Source organism: Chrysemys picta, chromosome 4 (assembly GCF_011386835.1).
Source record: "Chrysemys picta bellii isolate R12L10 chromosome 4, ASM1138683v2, whole genome shotgun sequence".
Taxonomy (NCBI): domain Eukaryota; kingdom Metazoa; phylum Chordata; order Testudines; family Emydidae; genus Chrysemys; species Chrysemys picta.
In genome coordinates this window covers 113488387-113508138 of record NC_088794.1, presented here as the reverse complement: position 1 = coordinate 113508138, position 19752 = coordinate 113488387, and the positions used below count along the sequence as shown (strand labels likewise).

Here is a 19752-nt window from a genome sequence, read left to right as displayed (position 1 = left end):
GGCATACCCTTTTCCCTTTGTGATGCGCCCATCTGTGCAGTATCTAGATACCAGGGACAACAGTGAAAGTTCCTTGCACAGAAGGAGAACAGAATGTCCAGGTGCACCTAAGAGGAGAATTTTGCTTGTAGACACAGTATATCATAGAATATCAGGGTTGGAAGGGACCTCAGGAGGTCATCTAGTCCAACCCCCTGCTCAAAGCAGGACAAATCCTCAAGTTTTGCCCCAGATCCCTAAATGGCCCCCTCAAGGACTGAGCTCACAACGCTGGGTTTAGTAGGCTAATGCTCAAACCACTGAGCTACCCCTCCCCCTCAGGCTCTGGAGCCAGCCCTACAGGAAGCTTCTATCTTTGCATTTTAAGAAGGTCTGTCAGCCTTAGCCCTACCCTATCAGCCCACCATCCTTATCCTACCAGAAGCTGTGCGGACACCCAAGCATGCATAAAGTTCTAGCACCCAAAGCCACAGGTGATAGGTGCTGGAACTAGGGGTGTTGCCAGACCCTGGCTTGAAGTGATTTCCATCATATACAGGGTTTACAGTTTGGTTCAATGCTCACAGCACCCCAATATACAAATTATTCCAGCACCCCTGGGTGCCCCAGGCTTCACCTCCCTTTTGTTGTTTCCCTTCCCTTGTCTAGCTGGACTGTAAGTTGCTGAGGGCAAAGCCTTATAAAGCCCCTAACACACCACTGGCTTGACAGAAATAAAAGCAATCGGTACCTGGCACCAGGCCCTACACACTCCAGGGAGTCTTCACACCAACTAGCAGGGACAGGGATAGGGACCAGGCTTTGCCTAAACTCTAGGCTGAGCTTCCCTTCCAAAAGAGAAAGTCAGCGCCCCCTGCCCAGCAGCCCCCTGGGCGCGTTCCCGGGCGGCAGCAGGGGGGTGAGAAGGGGCCGGACCCCGCTCAGCAGCTCCCAGGACCAGCACACATTCCGGGGGCATGACGGGCAGGCGGTCCCTGGGGTCAATAGGGGGACACGCAGCGGCCCTGCTCTGGCCACGGGGAGGAACGCGGCAGCCCCCAGCCCATGGGAAACCACAAGGAGACCCTGGACTCCTGAGCGCCCCCATGCGTGTGGGGACGGGGGCAGCACGGCAGACCCCAGAGCACAGCCCAGCCCTGGGGCAACAGGCAGCATCGTCCCCCTCTGGCCGATCGCTCCAAGGATGTGGAGAGAGGCCCAGAGCCCCCGACGCTTCCCCCCTGACCCCGGCTGGTGTAGGTTCCGGGCCGGGCTTTGCAGCTAGCCTGTAGCTCTCCCGGGTCCCGGCCAGGCCAGTCCCAGATGCTACCCCCGGGAGGGAGCCCGGAGATTCCCGACCCTCCACGTCTCGATCCCTGTTTTGCCCGGTGCCGCTCCCGGCCCCGCACCGAGCCGCCCCCCACTCTCCCCGCTCCGCCCAGACCCACCGTGCAGAGGGAGAAGGCGGCCGAGGTGCCCCCGGGGCCCGGCTGCAGGAGCCGGAGACAGGCTGCACGCTCAGCCCCTCCGCTGCCGCCTGGCTCCGGTGCTCTGCCCCTGTCCCCAGGCCCGTCCTGCCGAGTCTGGTCCCGGGAGGAGCCGGAGCAGCTGCCGCCCCCGGGGCGCCTGGCCAGCAGCCACCGCCACCACAGCCGCCGCCCCCCGTCGCTGCCCCGGTGCGTCCCTCCCACAAGCTGTGGCGGGCGGCTGGGTGGGTTGCATCAGCCCCGGTTATATAGCGGCCCCTGGGCTGCGGGGAGGGGTCGGGAATGCGGAACCGGCCGGGCTGCCAGCTCCAGACGTCAGGGAGGGTGGAGAAGAGGGGACCGCAGGGGAGGAGAGCGCAGGCCGGGGGTGGGACCAGCTCTACAGAGACAGTGACCTCCACCCCCCTCCTCCCCTCCGCACATCCCCGGGAGCCAGAGCGCGCTGCACACCCACTGCGGCCCTCCTTCGCCCTGCACACCCGGGAAGGGCGGATCAGCTACAAATGAACTCCTCTTCTTCGCGCCCTACATCCGGGAGGTGGGGGGCAGTGGCTACATGGCATGACACATACCTCCTCCTCCTCCTCTTTCTCACTCCGTGCATCCCAGCGAGCAGGCTGGGGGGAATGGAGGAGCCGGCTGCATGCTGCATACGCGCCGCCGCGGCCGCCTTGCACTGTAGATCAGAGGGGATCTAGGGAGTCAGCTACACAACGTGAGACAGGCGCGCACGGCTCTCCCCGTGCATCGCCCTCTTCACCGCCCACATTTTGGGAGAACGGAAGGCGAAGAGGGTGGAATTGTCAGGCTCCCTGACCTTCAGTGCCTGCCTCGCCCCCTCTTCTGCATTATCCACATCTCCGCCAGGGCAGGAAGGAGTTGCATCGTGTTCCAGCCTCTCCACCACATCAGCGCTCCGTTTTGGGGGGCGGCGGGGCTTGGAGGCGAGACCTTGAGGGTGGCTGTTCCAGATCTCCCACTTCTCATTTCTACTGGTTGGAAACGGGGAGGGGGAGGGAAGAGTTGAGAGAATCACATGGAACTGCTGAACAGACTGCATCCCACCTACGTGTGAGGGCCAGACAATGAGCAGAGAAAGGTGGAAGGAGGGAGGGGGCTGCAATGAGTCCGCACACACATCTAGGCACCCACTGAGCTTCATCTTGCTCTCGATCTTCACCCTCACTCACATCTGAGAGGTGCAGCCCGGGCTGGCTCCTTCACCATAAACATACAAAGGGTCATCAACCTTCTTGCTCTCAGTTTTGTGTCCTTCTCTCCACCCAGAACTCTGAGAAGGGTGCAAAGAGGCAAACAGAAAGCAGGACTTTTAAGGCTACCTCCATACAGCAACTGTATATCATAGAATCACAGAAATGTAGGACAGGAAGGGACATCAACAGGTCACCTCCCCTTCTCTATCATCTGGATCTAATGGGAGACTAGGCTCTCTTCAAATCCTCCATATGTACACAGCCACACTTATACTTCTCCTAATCCTCTTACACCACAATATTAAAAGCAGACAAGGTAGCAGGCAGAAAAGAAGACTGAGGCCTTCTGGATAATTTATATGCAATGATTTGACTCACCTTCATCTTCCTCCCCTAACATATTTGTCACCTATCTCACCCACATTTGCCAGATCATACAGGGTTTTCAAGGCCACAATGCCCAGCCTTCAGGATCATAGTGGACTTGTCATGGATTTTCTAGATACTCAAACAGCTCTACTTGCCAAAAGTACCATTTTCCACCTTACAGTGGTAAGAATATTCTACACCTTTTTCTCTGATGAGGACCTCCTGGCTCCAGCGGTTAATGAGTTCATCCCTTCAGCCTGCAGTATGTAATCGCCCCCCCCCCCCCAAGACTAAAGATAGAAATATTTAGCTACAAGTAATCAGGAAAGAGATCTTGGAGTCATCGTGGATAGTTCTCTGAAGACGTCCACACAGTGTGCATTGTGTGAATCATTTAAAAAAAGCAATAGAGAATAAGATGGAGAATATCTTATTGCCCTTATATAAATCCATGGTACACCCACATCTTGAATACTGTGTACAGATGTGGTCTCCTCATCTCAAAAAAGATATACTGGCATTAGAAAAGGTTCAGAGAAGGGCAACTAAAATGATTAGGGGTTTGGAATGAGTCCCATATGAGGAGAGATTAAAGAAGCTAGGACTTTTCAGCTTGGAAAAGAGGAGACTAAGGGGGTATATGATAGAGATATATAAAATCATGAGTGGTGTGGAGAAAGTGAATAAGGAAAAGTTACTTACTTGTTCCCATAATATAAGAACTAGGGGCCACCAAATGAAATTAATGAGCAGCAGGTTTAAAACAAATGAAAGGAACTCCTTGCCTGAGGAGGTTGTGAAGGCAGGGGGAAAAGGGGGGTTAAAAGATAACCTCCATGAATGTATCTAGTTAAGTCCATTAATGACTATTAGCCAGGATGGGTAAGGAATGGTGTCCCTAGTCTGTTTGTCAGAGGGTGGAGATGGATGGCAGGAGAGAGATCACTTGATCATTACCTGTTAGATTCACTCCCTCTGGGGACCTGACATTGGCCACTGTCGGCAGACAGGATACTGGGCTGGATGGACTTTTGGTCTGACCCAGTATGGCCGTTCTTATGAGATCATCAGGAAGGTGCAGGTAATACATTACACCTGTCCTCTAAGCAGGACAAACTGCAGAGATCATATTACACCAGTGCTCCATAAACTAGACTGGATGAGCATTCATGTCCACTTTCTGGTACTGATCTTTTATTGACACACATTAGGGTTCTCAGAATTTTTCATAATGGGTACAATGTCTCAAGTGAAAGATAGTTAATGTGGGAGTGTGTGCATGAGACAATCACCCAGCCCACATCCCTTCTCATTCACAATCATACGGATGATTTCCTGTCCTTGATCACAACAGCCTTGGGACAACTACAGCAATCACTCCCTTGGAAAAGTCACATTTTTAGTTCCCTTTAATGAGTTTTAACAGCAGGAAACTGTAATAAGGAGCCAGCACTATGCAGATTCTCCTTAGACTTCCAGCATGTGGTCCATGGATCACATTTTCAGAACTGCTGAGAAAGGCCCATGCTAGCTCAAGAATCAACACTCCTTAAATCTATCATAGCAGCTGCAATGCTTTGGCACACTATAACTCACTGAGTCTGGGTAGGGAACCAGAGGCAGAGCCTTCTGAACAGCAGGTACAAATCTCTAGACTCCTTCCCAAAGAAGATTGACATGAGTCCAACCCTTGCCCCACTCGTAGTGTGCTGCTAAACTCACCTCTTCACCAAAATTATTTGCCAGATACTCTGAGCACAAGAAAACCTTGATATCTGCTCAAGAACCTAATGGCTAACTCAAAGAGTAGGATGGAGAATTAGTAGTCCCATATGGGCAGAGCTCACTGTAACTAATAATCCATGTCCAGAGACTATAGTAATAATGCTAGTTAGCTAGATAGATAGATACTATCATCCTCATTCTTCTTTTCCTTTTGATTCCTTATCATTCACTTCTTTTCATCATCCATAGAAGGGAAGCAAAAGAGAAAGCCTGAACTGTTCTTCTTCACAAACATCTTCATTCCCATCCTCCTCTTCTTCGTCTAGAGCTCCATGAAAGATGACAGTGGCTGGGACATTTGCCACAATTCAATCCTCAGGAACTCTTGTATTCATTATGGGCTTCATTCTTCCAGCCTCTACAAATCATCCTATTGAAACTGATGGGAGAATCTGACTCTGTGATAGGGTTTCTCTCCCCCCGCCCCATCACCTATTAGCGAAGACATGGAAGGGAACCCCAATTAGAGAAAAGCTCCACACCTGTTGGTAATTGAATGTTTGTTTTCTGGACAGAGGGGATGGAGTTAGTGGAGAATGATGAATCCATTAGCTACCTGGGCCTTATATGTAGGCTGAGGACACTCACTAGAGGGGTGAAGTATGATGAAGGTAGGTCTCTCCTGTAGAGAGGAAGTAAAGCAGATTCTTAGAGGATATCCTGGGTTGGGGCTTGGAGAAAACAAGGAGATGGCTAGGAGCAGTTTCTGGGGTCCTTGTGCAGAGAATGCAGTGAGGGATCCCTGTGAAGAAACTGTGGGGAATGGTCAGATTAATCCAAGAAGAGCAAAAGCAGTATTTGTTTGGGGATATTTTGGTTTGACTATATAATTGGACTTTTGTGACCCTGGGAGGTCACTCTTACCTTCATCCCTACCTTCCTCCTCATCTCAGTCCTTTAGTCTACTAGTCTCTAAAGCAGACAGCCTAAAAAAGGAGTAACTTCTTCCTATGCACACAACCATATTTTTCTATGCAATTGCAAGGGAAACACTTATACGGACAAACTGAACCTTTGCTAAAGCGTGATAGCTGCATGGGAGGTTGGGAACAACCAAAAATACTAGAACACAAAATATAATAAACAGATGATACCTCAACACTGTACATTTTTATTTGTGTCCACATAAATTATGTATTTTTGTGCAATGAAGAGTATATGGAAGGATAAAGGAAGCGGGTATGAAAATGAAGCAATACAATAGACACAGGAGGAAAAAAAATATGAAGTATGTATGGAAAGCTCTATAAACAGAGAGAATCTACAATCAACAAAGCAGTTTTAACTGAAGACAATTTGATCCCAGTTTTGCGGAAAGGTAAAGCAGTTAAGTGGGAGTTAATTCACGTTGTCTGCCAGGCCTTCAATAAGGGAATCAATTATTTTCACATTTTTTCCATCTTCCTTATATGTACATTTACAGAACCCTAAGCTGTGCATGTGCCAAGAACAAGTGATAGTATGACTGAATTGCTGTGAACTTTGTCCTTTCTCACCCTGTTCCTTTTGACTGTCACCTTTACTCGTGACACATTTCACATTTAGATTGTATGCTCCCAGGGGCAGGGGCAGGGCTCTTCTATCGGTATGTTTACACTAGCCTTTTTGGCCAAAAAATTCTCAACTTTGCTACTGCTGTTCCAGCTCCACAAATGGTAGGACAACAATGTAGACAGTGCTCCTAATGGCCACTGGCATTTTAAGCACCATCTCATCCAATCCTGATCAGAGCAGATCTACAGCCCACAGTACTTAAAATGCTGCCTATGCCAGCACTTTGTATATCCGAGGGCAGTGGTTCCCAAACTGGGGTTCGTGAACCCCTGGGGGTTCACAAAATGTTACAGGGGGTTCTTGGGGAAAAAATTCCCTAATGGTGGACAGAGCTGTCCCTAGGGACCCCAGACAGCACGGGGCCAGCAGCCTGGAGCCCCTGGACTTCCAAGAGCTAAGCAGATCAAAGCAAGCATCTCTATCACACTGAGGAGATTTAAACTTCAAGACTCCTTATAAGAAATGGAAAGGGAGGTGGATATTTTTTTGCTGTTTTTTAAAAAAAACCAGTCAGCTAGTATTGTTTTTAAAATTATTATGAAGAACAAGTTTAAGCTTTGTTGTAATGTGTGTTGTTTGCCTGGACTGCTCAAGACCTGATTGCTTGTGTAGGAGGAACTCTTTGAGTTGGCTTCTTAAATACCTTCATGCTGTTTCACATCTGATACTCCTTGATGAAACATAGGAGCCTTGTCTTATAACAGACTTATTCAAAGTGATACAAGCTATGAAAGTGAGATCTTGGAAGAGTGTTGCTATTTTCATAATGTAATAATACTGTAATGAAAATAATAATTAATAATAGAGTGTGTAATAAGCATGTCATAAAAACAAATTTTATATTTCCAAGATCACTGCTCTTATAATTTATACTCAGGTAAAGGAGAAAATCCCTGGAAATATTCATTTTTAGGAGGGGGTTCACGAGACTTGACATTTTTGTGAAAGGGGTTCACAGGTTGTTAAGTTTGGGAACCACTGCCCTAGGGAGATGAACTGGTGGAGGTGAACTGGGGGCGGGGGCATCAGTGGAAAACATTTGGCAAAAGTCAAGTGTAGACTAGACATAGATCTATTTGCAACATCTAGCACAATTCTGAGTAGTTAATTACTACAACAAGGGTCTTGTGCACTGCAACCTCACCCCTCTTTATTACAGCTGGGTAGCACAGTGATATGTATATAGAAATGCCTAAACAGACATGCATGCACGCACATCTTGTATGTGGCTTTTCATTGCTGCTCTGCACAGAGCTGATGGGGTTAATGATTTTCTCTCTGCCCACTTGGGATCAGCAGGCAGTGTGATTGCTCCATTTAGCTCCGATTCCCCAGATTGGCTCCTAGCTTCCAGACTAATTATCTAATATCTTTCTACATTAAGTGGTATTTGCCATCTGTTGCCCAATCACTAAACCATCCAAATCCTCTGGAATACAGTTCAAATGCTCCTCCTCATTTGCTCTGCCTCCAGCATTTGAAAACCTGGAGATCTTATTTCCAAAACCCTCATCCAAATAACTTGTTTATTATGAGCAACACTGTCACTAAAACTGACCCCTAGAGTTTGCCAATAGTTACCCTTTTCCAACAGAAATGTTTCTATCAGTCACTTCCCTTTGCTTCTCACTTAAGCCAGTTTTCTATTCAGTATCCTAGCCTCTTAACATCAAGCCTATTCCATGGGCTAAGGCACAGGAATGGGACTCAGGACTTCCAAAGTCTATTCCCTCCTCTGCCACTGATGTGCTGTGTGACCTTGGTCAAGTCGTTTAAGTCAAAATTTTCAAACATGAGCAAAGTTTTCAAATTGATTTTGCAAGGTACTGAACACCCACAGCTCTCAATGACTTACACACAACAGAGGGAGTGACTGAAGTCCAGACCACTTACACTGGTCTACAATTTTTGAGAAGTCGTCTGCTTCAGAGATAAAATGTGCTATTTATTATGTATTTTGATGTGCTGAATTCAAATATGACAATTAAAACAACTGATTGGCTACTGTTTCTAAGACATTTAAGTTTTTACATTTTATGTCTATGTATATTGTGTAGATAGTAGAGTTTTAATCATAAATTTTGTAAACCTAGGTCTTTTCATGTGTTTATGGTTGCTTTACATGATAATATTTCACCTGTCCTGTTTATGTAACACTTTAAAAATCAGCAGAAGGGTTATATAAATAAAATTTATTATGAAACAAAGGCAAAAAACTATGTACATAGTTTAGTCCTATTCAGTGTCTACTCGGCGCTTCTTGGCTCTTGTATTCATTAAATGGAGCATCTCTTGTCACTGTCCAGCAATAGTCTGCAAGCATTGATGGGCTCCATTTGCCCTGATAGCGTTTCTCCATTGTTGCAATGTCCTGGTGAAATCGCTCACCGTGCTCGTCGCTCACTGCTCCGCAGTTCGGTGGAAAAACATCTAGATGAGAGTGCAAAAATGTATCTTTAGTGACATGTTGCAACCAAGGCTTTTGTATGCTTTGAGGAGGTTTTCCACCAACAACCTGTAGTTGTCTGCTTTGTTGTTTCCGAGAAAATTTATTGCCACTAACTGGAAGGCTTTCCATGCTGTCTTTTTCTTGCCACGCAGTGCATGGTCAATTGCATAATCTCGAAGAAGTTCACGAATCTGAGGACCAACAAAGACACCTTCCTTTATCTTAGCTTCACTTAACCTTGGAAATTTTCCACGGAGGTACTTGAAAGCTGCTTGTGTTTTGTCAATGGCCTTGACAAAGTTCTTCATCAGACCCAGCTTGATGTGTAAGGGTGGTAACAAAATCTTCCTTGATTCAACAAGTGGTGGATGCTGAACACTTTTCCTCCCAGGCTCCAATGACTGTCGGAGTGGCCAATCTTTCTTGATGTAGTGGGAATCTCTTGCACGACTATCCCATTCGCAGGGAAAACAGCAGTACTTTGTGTATCCAGTCTGCAGACCAAGCAAGAGAGCAACAACCTTCAAATAGTCAGAAAGCTGCCACTGATGTTGGTCATAGTTTATGCACCTCAAAAGTTGTTTCATGTTGTCATAGGTTTCCTTCATATGGACTGCATGACCAACTGGAATTGATGGCAAAAACATTGCCATTATGCAGTAAAACAGCTTTAAGACTCGTCTTCGATGAATCAATGAACAGTCTCCACTCATCTGGATCGTGAACGATGTTGAGGGCTGCCATCATACCATCGATGTTGTTGCAGGCTACAAGATCACCTTCCATGAAGAAGAATGGGACAAGATCCTTTTGACAGTCACGGAACATGGAAACCCTAACATCACCTGCCAGGAGATTCCACTGCTGTAGTCTGGAGCCCAACAGCTCTGCCTTACTCTTAGGTAGTTCCAAATCCCCGACAAGGTCATTCAGTTCACCTTGTGTTATGAGGTGTGGTTCAGAGGAGGAGGATGGGAGAAAATGTGGGTCCTGTGACATTGATGGTTCAGGACCAGAAGTTTCATCCTCTTCCTCTTCCTCGTCTGACTCAAGTGAGAATGATTCTGGTGCATCAGGAACCGGCAGTCCTTCTCCGTGGGGTACTGGGCGTATAGCTGATGGAATGTTTGGATAATGCACAGTCCACTTTTTCTTCTTTGACACACCTTTCCCAACTGGAGGCACCATGCAGAAGTAACAATTGCTGGTATAATCTGTTAAAACAACAAGGAGTCTGGTGGCACCTTAAAGACTAACAGATTTATTTGGGCATAAGCTTTCGTGAGTAAAAACCTCACTTCTTCGGATGCATAGAGTGAAAGTTACAGATGCAGGCATTATATACTGACACATGGAGAGCAGGGAGTTACTTCACAAGTGGAGAACCAGTGTTGACAGGGCCAATTCAATCAGGGTGGATGTAGTCCACTCCCAATAATAGATGAGGAGGTGTCAATTCCAGGAGAGGAAAAGCTGCTTCTGTAGTGAGCCAGCCACTCCCAGTCCCTATTCAAGCCCAGATTAATGGTGTTGAATTTGCAATTGAATTTTAGTTCTGCTGTTTCTCTTTGAAGTCTGTTTCTGAAGTTTTTTTGTTCAATGATAGTGACTTTTAAATCTGTAATAGAATGACCAGGGAGATTGAAGTGTTCACTTACTGGCTTGTGTATGTTACCATTCCTGATGTCCGATTTGTGTCCATTTATTCTTTTGCGGAGGGACTGTCCGGTTTGGCCAATGTACATGGCAGAGGGGCATTGCTGGCACATGATGGCATATATGACATTAGTGGATGTGCAGGTGAATGAGCCCCTGATGGTGTGGTTGATGTGGTTGGGTCCTCTGATGCTGTTGCCAGAGTAGATATGCGGACAGAGTAGGCAACGAGGTTTGCTACAGGGATAGGTTCCTGGGTTGGTGTTTCTGTGGTGTGGTGTGTAGTTGCTGGTGAGTATTTGCTTCAGGTTGGGGGGTTGTCTGTAAGCGAGGACTGGCCTGCCTCCCAAGGTCTGTGAGAGTGAGGGATCATTTTCCAGGATAGGTTGTAGATCGTGGATAATGCGCTGGAGAGGTTTTAGCTGGGGGCTGTATGTGATGGCCAGTGGTGTTCTGTTATTGTCCTTGTTGGGCCTGTCCTGTAGTAGGTGATTTCTGGGTACCCGTCTTGCTCTGTCAATCTGTTTCCTCACTTCCCCAGGTGGGTATTGTAGTTTTACGAATGCTTGATAAAGATCTTGTAGGTGTTTGTCTCTGTCTGAGGGGTTGGAGCAAATTCGGTTGTATCTTAGGGCTTGGCTGTAGACAATGGATCGTGTGATGTGTCTTGGATGGAAGCTGGAGGCATGTAGGTACGTATAGAGGTCAGTAGGTTTCCGGTATAGGGTGGTGTTTATGTGACCATCACTTATTTGTACTGTAGTGTCCAGGAAGTGGATCTCTTGTGTGGACTGGTCCAGGCTGAGATTGATGGTAGGGTGGAAATTGTTGAAGTCCAGGTGAAATTCTTCAAGGGCCTCCTTTCCGTGGGTCCATATGATGAAGATGTCATCAGTGTAGCGCAAGTAGAGGAGGGGTACTAGGGGATGAGAGCTGAGGAAGCGTTGTTCTAAGTCAGCCATAAAAATGTTGGCATACTGTGGGGCCATGCGGGTACCCATAGCAGTGCCACTGACTTGAAGGTATAAGTTGTCCCCAAATCTGAAGTGGTTGTGGGTGAGGACAAAGTCACAAAGCTCAGCCACCAGGCTTGCTGTGGCCTCATCAGGGATACTGTTCCTGACAGCTTGTAGTCCATCCTCATGTGGAATATTGGTATAAAGTGCTTCTACATCCATGGTGGCCAGGATGGTGTTTTCAGGAAGAACATCAATGCATTGTAGTTTCCTCAGGAAGTCGGTGGTGTCTCGAAGATAGCTGGGAGTGCTGGTAGCGTAGGGTCTGAGGAGAGAGTCCAAATAGCCAGATAATCCTGCTGTCAGAGTGCCAATGCCTGAGATGATGGGGCGTCCAGGGTTTCCGGGTTTATGGATCTTGGGTAGCAGATAGAATACCCCTGGTCGGGGTTCTGGGGGTGTGTCCATGTAGATTTGTTCCCGTACTGTAGCTGGGAGTTTCTTGAGCAGATGGTGTAGTTTCTTTTGGTATTCCTCAGTGGGATCAGAGGATAGTGGCCTGTAGAATGTGGTCTTGGAGAGTTGCCTGGCAGCCTCCTGTTCATAATCTGACCTGTTCATTATGACTACAGCACCTCCTTTGTTGGCCCCTTTGATGATAATGTCAGAGTTGTTTCTGAGGCTGTGGATGGCATTGCGTTCTGTACGGCTGAGGTTATGGGACAAGTGATGTTGTTTGTCCACAATTTCAGCCTGTGCACGTCTGCGGAAACACTCTATGTAGAGGTCCAGTCTGTCATTTCGACCGTCAGGAGGAGTCCACGCAGAGTTCTTCTTCTTGTAGTGTTGGTAGGAGGGTTCCTGTGGGTCAGTGCACTGTTCAGTGGTGCGTTGAAAATATTCCTTGAGTCGGAGACGACGAAAGTAGGCTTCCAGATCACCGCAGAACTGTATCATGTTCGTGGGGATGGTGGGACAGAAAGAGAGTCCCCGAGATAGGACAGACTCTTCTGCTGGGCTAAGTGTGTGGTTGGAAAGATTGACAATGTTGTTAGAGGAGTTGAGGGTACCATTGTTATAGCCCCCAGTGGCAGGTATTAGTTTAGATAGCTTACAGTCCTTTTTCCTCTGTAGAGAAGTGAAATGTGCATTGTAAATGGCTTGTCTCATTTTTGTAAAGTCCAGCCACGTGGAAGTTTGTGTAGAAGGCTGGTATTGTATGAGAGTCTCCAGTTCTGAGAGCTCATTCTTGATATAATATATTCTTGGTATAATCTGTTGGCTCTCTCCAAATCATTGGCACTGCAAAAGGCATAGATTTCCTTTTCCTGTTCAACCACTGGCGAAGATTTATTGCACAAGTGTTGCAGCATATGTGTGGGGCCCACCTCTTGTCCTGATCTCCAATTTTGCAGCCAAAATACAGGTGATAGGCTTTCTTAACCATAGTGGTTATACTGCGCTTTTGTGATGCAAAAGTCACTTCACCACAAACATAGCAGAAGTTATCTGCACTGTTCACACAAGTACGAGGCATCTCTGCTCACTTTGGCTAAACAGAAATGTGTCCCTTTGCTAAATCAAACACTGACAAATAAGAGAGCACGACACTGTATGATTTCTAGAGCTGATATAGGGCAATTTGTTCAGCAGAGTGATGTAAGCTTCGTTATGATTGCATCATCCATGACTTCTAGGAATAACATGATGCAATTCATATCATGTAGGACGTAATACCAGCATCATTGCATCATTCATTGTTTTGCCTAAAAAGCAAGTACTGTCCAAACCCAGTCATAGATTTATTCATAGATCCAGTCAAAGATGTATTTTAGTCATTTCTGGTTTAAATTGAGATCCCTTCCCTTTATAACTCACTTATCCTCTGCCATTCCCAAGTCAAGGGTCGTATATACTGACCCAATAGCATATCTTGAAAACTAGAGCCAAAACAACAATTTTAAGCATCATTTTCGTTCTCAGTGACCCAGAATTAGTAGAGTTTGACTACATTTATTTCAGAAGCATTTTGGCTGTAGAGCAGTGTTATTTATGAACATAGGAATAATGAAATAATAGATCAGACCACTAGTTCACCTAGTCTAGTATCCTGTCTCTGAGGGTGCACAGAATGACATGCTTTAGAGGAAGGTGCAAGAAACCTTATAATGGACAGTCAGTTATGGAACACAGAGCTCTCACACAACAGAAGTTGGTCCAATAATGGGTCCTCACCCACCTTGTCTCTCTAATATACTGGGACTGACATGGCTTCAACACCACTACATTCATACTTTTAAATAATTTTCATTGTGTTGTCTCTGTATCTCCTTTTTTTTTTTTCCAGATAGGGGTGACCTGAACTGAACACAGTGTTCCAGGTGAGGGCAACCACTGATTTATACAGTGGCATTATATTTTCTGTATTATTTTCCATCCTACTACTTATGCATCCTAACATTTTGTTTGCTTTTTGGCTGCTAATGCACATAGAACACATCCTGGGCTGCTCCACCTTGCATTGAGGCAGTGATCCAGCACAGAGTGGCTGGATTGAGGAAGCACAAAACTAACTTTGCTTGGACCCTCATATGCACAAACACACACACAAATTGCTCCGAATGCTTGGGACCTATGTTTTCTGTCTCTTAGCCAGTATTTAATCAATTACAGTATCTACCTGCTCACCTCATGGCTACTTAATTTCCTTAATAGACACTTGTGATGGACTCTGTCAAAGGCTTTTTGAAACTCCAAATCAATTTGGTTTCCATCTCTCTCTTCATTCCCTATTCTATTGACACACTCAAATAATTCTAATAGATTAGAAAGGTGCAATTTTCCTTTACATCTGTCAGGGATGGTCAAAGTATACTTGCTTCTGCCTTGGCGCAGAGGGCTGGACTAGATGACCTCTCAAGGTCCCTTTCAGACCTATGTTTCTATGATAGTATGGTCATGTAGATGTTTTATAATCCTGGCTTTAATTATACTTTCAATCAATCTACCTGGGACTGAAGTAAGACTCACTGGCCTATGATTCCTTGGATTACCCCTAGCACTTTTTTTCCCCCAAAGTAGTATAACATTTGCTACCTGCCTTCCACTAGTATAGTAACTGATTTTAATGAGATTGTGTATTTTCATTAGTCGCTCAAACACTTCTTTCTTAATCTCTTGCAGTATGCTAGCATGAATATTGTCTGGTCCTGGGGATTTCTGGTTCTATAATAAATCAGTTCATTCAGTGCCTCCTTTGTGACACCTCACTGTCCGACAGTGCTTCATCTCTGTTACCTGAAAAGAGTAATTCTGGGGCATGTATCTCCCCAACATCCTCTGCTGACAAAATCATTTAGGATCTCTGCACTGTCCTTATTCTCCTTAATTGTTCCCCTTTGCCCTTGTAGTCCAGCAGAGCCACTACATCTCTTGCAGGGTTCCTGCTTCCACTATATTTAAAGAATGTATTGTATGCAGTGTTGTTGGAGCTGGGTTGGTCCCAGCATATTAGAGATAGAAGGTGGGTGAGGTAATATCTTTTATTGGACCAGCTTCTGTTGGTGAGAGAGACAAGCTTTCGATCTTACACAGAGCTCTTCTTGGTGTAAGCTCTTCTCTCTCACCAACACAAGCTGGTCCAATAAAAAAATATTACCTCACCACCTTGTCTCTCTAAAGAATGTCTTGTTATTTGTGTCTGTTTGCTCTTAAAATTCCCTCTCGGGCTTCCTGCATCCCTCTTATGTTTTACCCACTGTAGTTTATTCTTCTAGTAGCTTTGCTAGGGTTGGATTTTCATTTTCTGAATGATACCTCTTTGGTTTGAATAACCTCTTGCACTTGCATTTATTCAGACTGGGTTTTTTGCCTTCCTTTGTGCTCTTTAGTAGAATGCTATTAATGAAAGGGTAAGAAAAAAAGTTTTCATTTCTTGTTCAGAACCTCTTCCCCCATAAAGCTCTTCCCACCCCCACCACCTCACTGTCACACACTTGCCCCAACACTTAGTTTTCTCACTTTTTTTACTCTTTGTCCCTCCCCTTTACTCCCCCTCCTCTCTGGCTCAGTATTTGAAATCCCTGCCCATAGCGACCAAAGGAAAAAACAACAACACTCCCGCCTGAGGGAGGCCAGAGATTGGGATTCCTTCTGAGAAAACTCAGAAGTCAGGGGAAAGAGAGAAAGCAAAAAGGGAGGCAGGCCGGGAAGAAAGCAGGAATGTTTCAAGGGGGGAAACCTGCTAGGGTCAGAGACAAAACACAGAAGTGATGGAGGCTCCCACCTAAACATATCAGTGAGAGTTCTGCTCCCTTAGAAAAAGGCTTACTGGTTGGAAAAGTCTAACAGGACCCAAAACTTTTATACATGATAGGGTGACCATACATCCCATTTTGGCAGAGACAATCACTTTTTTAAGCCCTGTCCCGGCCATCCTGACCTTTTTGGCAAAAGTGGGCATTTGTCCAGTTTGCTCTTGCCAACTTGATCAGTTTGCAAGAGCAAATGGAATAAATACCAAATTTTGTCAAAAAAGTGAGGTACGTGTGTGTGGTGATACCAGCCCTGTGCATGGGGGAGGCAGGGCTCAGGTAGGGGGCAGAGAGGGCTTGAGTGAGCAGTGATGCCAGCCCCAGCCTGTGGGAAATACGTTCACCCTATCTAGTATGTACACGCCCGAGCCCTGCCTGCCCCCCATGCGAGGAAGGGGGCTCTGGCGAGTGGCACGAGAGAGCCCTGAGGGGGCGGGTGAGAGTGAGGGCCAGTCCCGCACTATGTCCCATTTTCCCTTTGGGAAATATGGTCACCCTAATACATGATGATGTAAAGAGAGGGGAATCTCTGTATAGATGGTGAGAAAAAGCTGAGATCTCAGGGCAATTGCTATATTAGAGGGGGAAGGGTCAATGGCCCAGGGGAGCACACATAGTAATCTCCCTGCCTGAGGGTGAAGGGTTAATACTCCAGGGGTGAGCACTGGGGAATCCCACTGTAAATAGGTGTGGTTTTCTTTTCAACTCTAAGTAGACATTTTCTCTCTGAACCAGTCTGGACAGGTGAGAAATCGGAAGACTCAGGAGCCTGTGACACAAAGGGGGTTGTTAGTACAGGTTTTGTATGCAAACTCTCCAGTCCTACCACTTAACTCCATAGTGCCTGGTGTCAGGAATCCCTCGTGCTCAGCACGGGGGTTCCTGGAGTGCCAGTATGTAGGTCCCTGTTAATGTAAAGCCTCAGGTTAACGGGGCAGCAGGAGACAACTTAGTAAGTTACCCATTACAAAAAGGGTAACTTCAGTATGCTTGAAAATGAGGGAGTACAACACCAGAGCTAGATACAGGGTGTGTCTGTGTGGTGCTGTACTAGTTACAGCACTGTGACTGCAGCCGTGCTGCTGTAGTGTAGATGGTTCTTACATCAGCAGAAGATAGGGGTTTTCTATCAAGGTAGTTAATCCACCTCTCCAAGAGATGGTAGCTAGGTTGATGGAAGAATTTCCTCAGTTGACCTAGCTGCATCCACAGTGGGAGTTAGATCAACCTAACTACATCGCACAGGGCATGACATTTTTCAGAGTCTTGAACAATGTAGGTAGGTCAACCCAACTTTTAGATGTAAACAGCGGTTCTCAACCATGGGGACCATGATCAGGATTCAGGGGATCCGTAAAATAAGCCAGAGAACAGGGCTAGCGTTAGACTCACTGGGGTCCAGAGTAAAAAGCCGAAGCCCGAGCCCCACCGCCCGGGGCTGATGCCAAAGCCTGAACAACTCAGCTTTGCAGGGCCCCCTGTGGCATGGGGCCCTGGGGCAACTGCCCTGCTGGCTACCCCCTAACACCAGCCCTGGCTTTTAGTCTACTGGATATGCAGAAAAACAGTTGTTGTGGCACAGGTGGAATGTGGAATTTTTTATATCATGGGGGAGCCTCAGAAAGACAAAGGTTGAGAAGCCCTGAACTAGGCAATAGTGTGAGCAGCACAGTGCATCCTCCTTACCACAGCTCAGCTCAGGCATCTCAAGCCCACCTCCGTCCCCAACTACAGATCCACCCATGCACCTCAATCCCAACCTCCCCTCGCCCAGCTCCATCCTTTCACCTCAATCCCAAATTACAGGAGTTTTACCCCTTTCCATAATCCAATTTTACCATTTTTCTATGAACTCGCAGCAAACGAATCCCATAGATCAACTAAAGGGAACCTGCTTTTAATCCACTTTTCCATTTCCGGGTTTTAAATCATAAAGGAGAATTATCCAGTTTACTGGCTGTGCTTGTGAAGGCCTCTCACGCTCTATTCAACGGCATTTCTTGGTTTGTCTGGCTGCATGTAATTCAAAAACTTTCAAATGCTTCGTAGAATCAATTCCAAAATTTCAGGGAATGTTCTAGACATTAGTTGGTAGAACCCTATTGGTTTGGGGGGAAATGGGAAAACCAAAAGGTGGGAAATGGGGGCCACATGAAGCCTCTGCCAGCTCTTAAGCAAAACCACAGCCATTGTCTATACAGGTCTGTCATATCTTAACATGTGCGATTTCAGCTTTACGCAGTCAGCAAAAAAAAAAAAAAAAAAAAAAAAAAAAGAGAAAAAACAACAATTTTAATACTGTACCTGTAGGCGATTTCGCCTGCCATTCAACTCAATGTAGTTTTGACTATACGCGGTTTTCGCTTTACGCGCTAACCGCGGAACGGAACCCCCGCGTAAGATGAGACTCGCCTGTAGACTGATGGATGGCACCCATTAATGCCTTTCAGCATAACCAATCCCATCTCATCTCTGCTCATCCTCACAATACTTATTCAGGGTGTCAACATGTTAAACTTATCACTCAGAAGAAATAATAGTAGGGGGTGGCTATGCACACAGCCCCTGACGTGGGAGGGAGGGGAAAAGGGAGGCACATACAGCCTCTAGCATGGGGGAAAGGTGAGAATGGGGGATCAGAGAATCCCTACCATAGGGGGAGCCCTGAGGGGAGCATGGTTGGGGGAATCTACTATGGGACAAGGGGAGAATAGAAGGCACACAGAAACTCTGGCAGGGGATAGGAGGGTAGCCCACAGGGAGCTTGTGGGGGGAATGGAGGGATGGGAGGTAAGGGGTCCCTGCTGTATGCAGGGAGCTCAGCCTAAAGGAGCTACAAAGTGGCAATCCCCCAGGAAAAGCAAATTTCAAAACTCATTTTTAAATGTAGTTTTCTGGCTAGTTAAAGCATTCAGCTGTCCCAGCAATAGGTACAGTATACAAACCTAAATGGAACAGAATAGACTGGCACAGAGCAGAACAGCCTGTAGAAACAAAAAACTGAAATCTGTAGGCAAATCAGATCCGTCTTTAAATTTGGAAGGTCCAATTCCCCCAAGCCACTTCTGGTCCCCCTCTATCCTTTGTTCTACCAAACCCCTACAGCTCTTTATTCACCCAAGAGCCTCCTAGTCCCTGTGTGCTTACCAAGCCCTCTCCACCACCAGTTCTTCTGAACACAAATTCTAGGGACAGATCATCTGCAGGAAGCACCAGATTCCATCTGGTTCCCTGACAGCCTAGGCTGTACATGGCATGACTGCAGCCAAACTGGCCCCGACTAGCAGGGTTCCAGTCTAGGAGATTTGTAGGCCAGGGACACATGGTGGCTGCATGAAGAAGGAGAAACAATTCAGGTTCACAGGTTCAACGTGTGAAACAATAAAGTAACCCAGCAGAAGCCTGAGGGTTTTTGAAGAGACACAGCCAATAGGGATTGAGGAGTAAAGCCTCCCCATCCCCTCAGCACTCAAATACACCAATGAGGACAGCAAGAAATGGTGCTGGTGGGGGGAGGGAGAGGGCATAGGGCCATGTAATTTGGTAACTTGTGATTCTTCTAGTTTTGATCAATTTCAATGTATAAGCCACCAAAGTAGTGACATCAGCCATATCTTAACCCAACAGACATGTATTTTAAATCGTTAGAAAGATACCCTCCAGAGATATTTGTGCTGAATCATGGATCCCTGTTTTCCAATGAGATAGTAGGATAAGGGAAATGCAATATAATAGATGATAGAACTATCTGCTTCTCCTGCCTTATCCTGCAGTGAAGTCATAGGCTACACTTGGGATAGAACATCCATTATAATCTGTTGTCTTGGAAATAATGTCATAAACACAGGACAAGGAGGTGCCCATGGGCTGGAGGCTGGGAAAGAGAAAGTCAAGCCCACAATCAGCTACAGTAACAACAAAGAGGATCCCAAAGACTCCTGGTGGAGGGGACTGGTTTCCTATGCCACCATCCTAGGGCTTTCCCTCATA

General features: G+C 46.4%; 1 protein-coding gene across 6 annotated transcripts in view; it reads right to left on the bottom strand.

Annotated features, from left to right (window-relative positions):
- The window catches only part of JDP2 (Jun dimerization protein 2), a 54510-nt gene that overhangs the window by 22615 nt on the left and 12143 nt on the right, over positions 1 to 19752 (bottom strand). Inside the window, exon 1 of one of the 6 annotated variants that reach the window (XM_065595536.1) lies at positions 4772 to 4880. The exons of 1 other annotated variant lie outside the window; for it this stretch is intronic. Coding sequence is in view for 1 of the 5 variants with exons in the window: in XM_065595534.1 (XP_065451606.1) it covers positions 4007 to 4139 (133 nt within the window). In the remaining 4 variants the exon portion in view is untranslated. Of the gene's footprint in view, positions 1 to 1427; positions 1654 to 2038; positions 2382 to 4006; positions 4172 to 4771; positions 4881 to 19752 lie in introns of those variants that run through there. 4 more of the 6 variants (XM_065595534.1, XM_065595532.1, XM_008164751.4 and 1 more) reach the window with 4 other exon arrangements.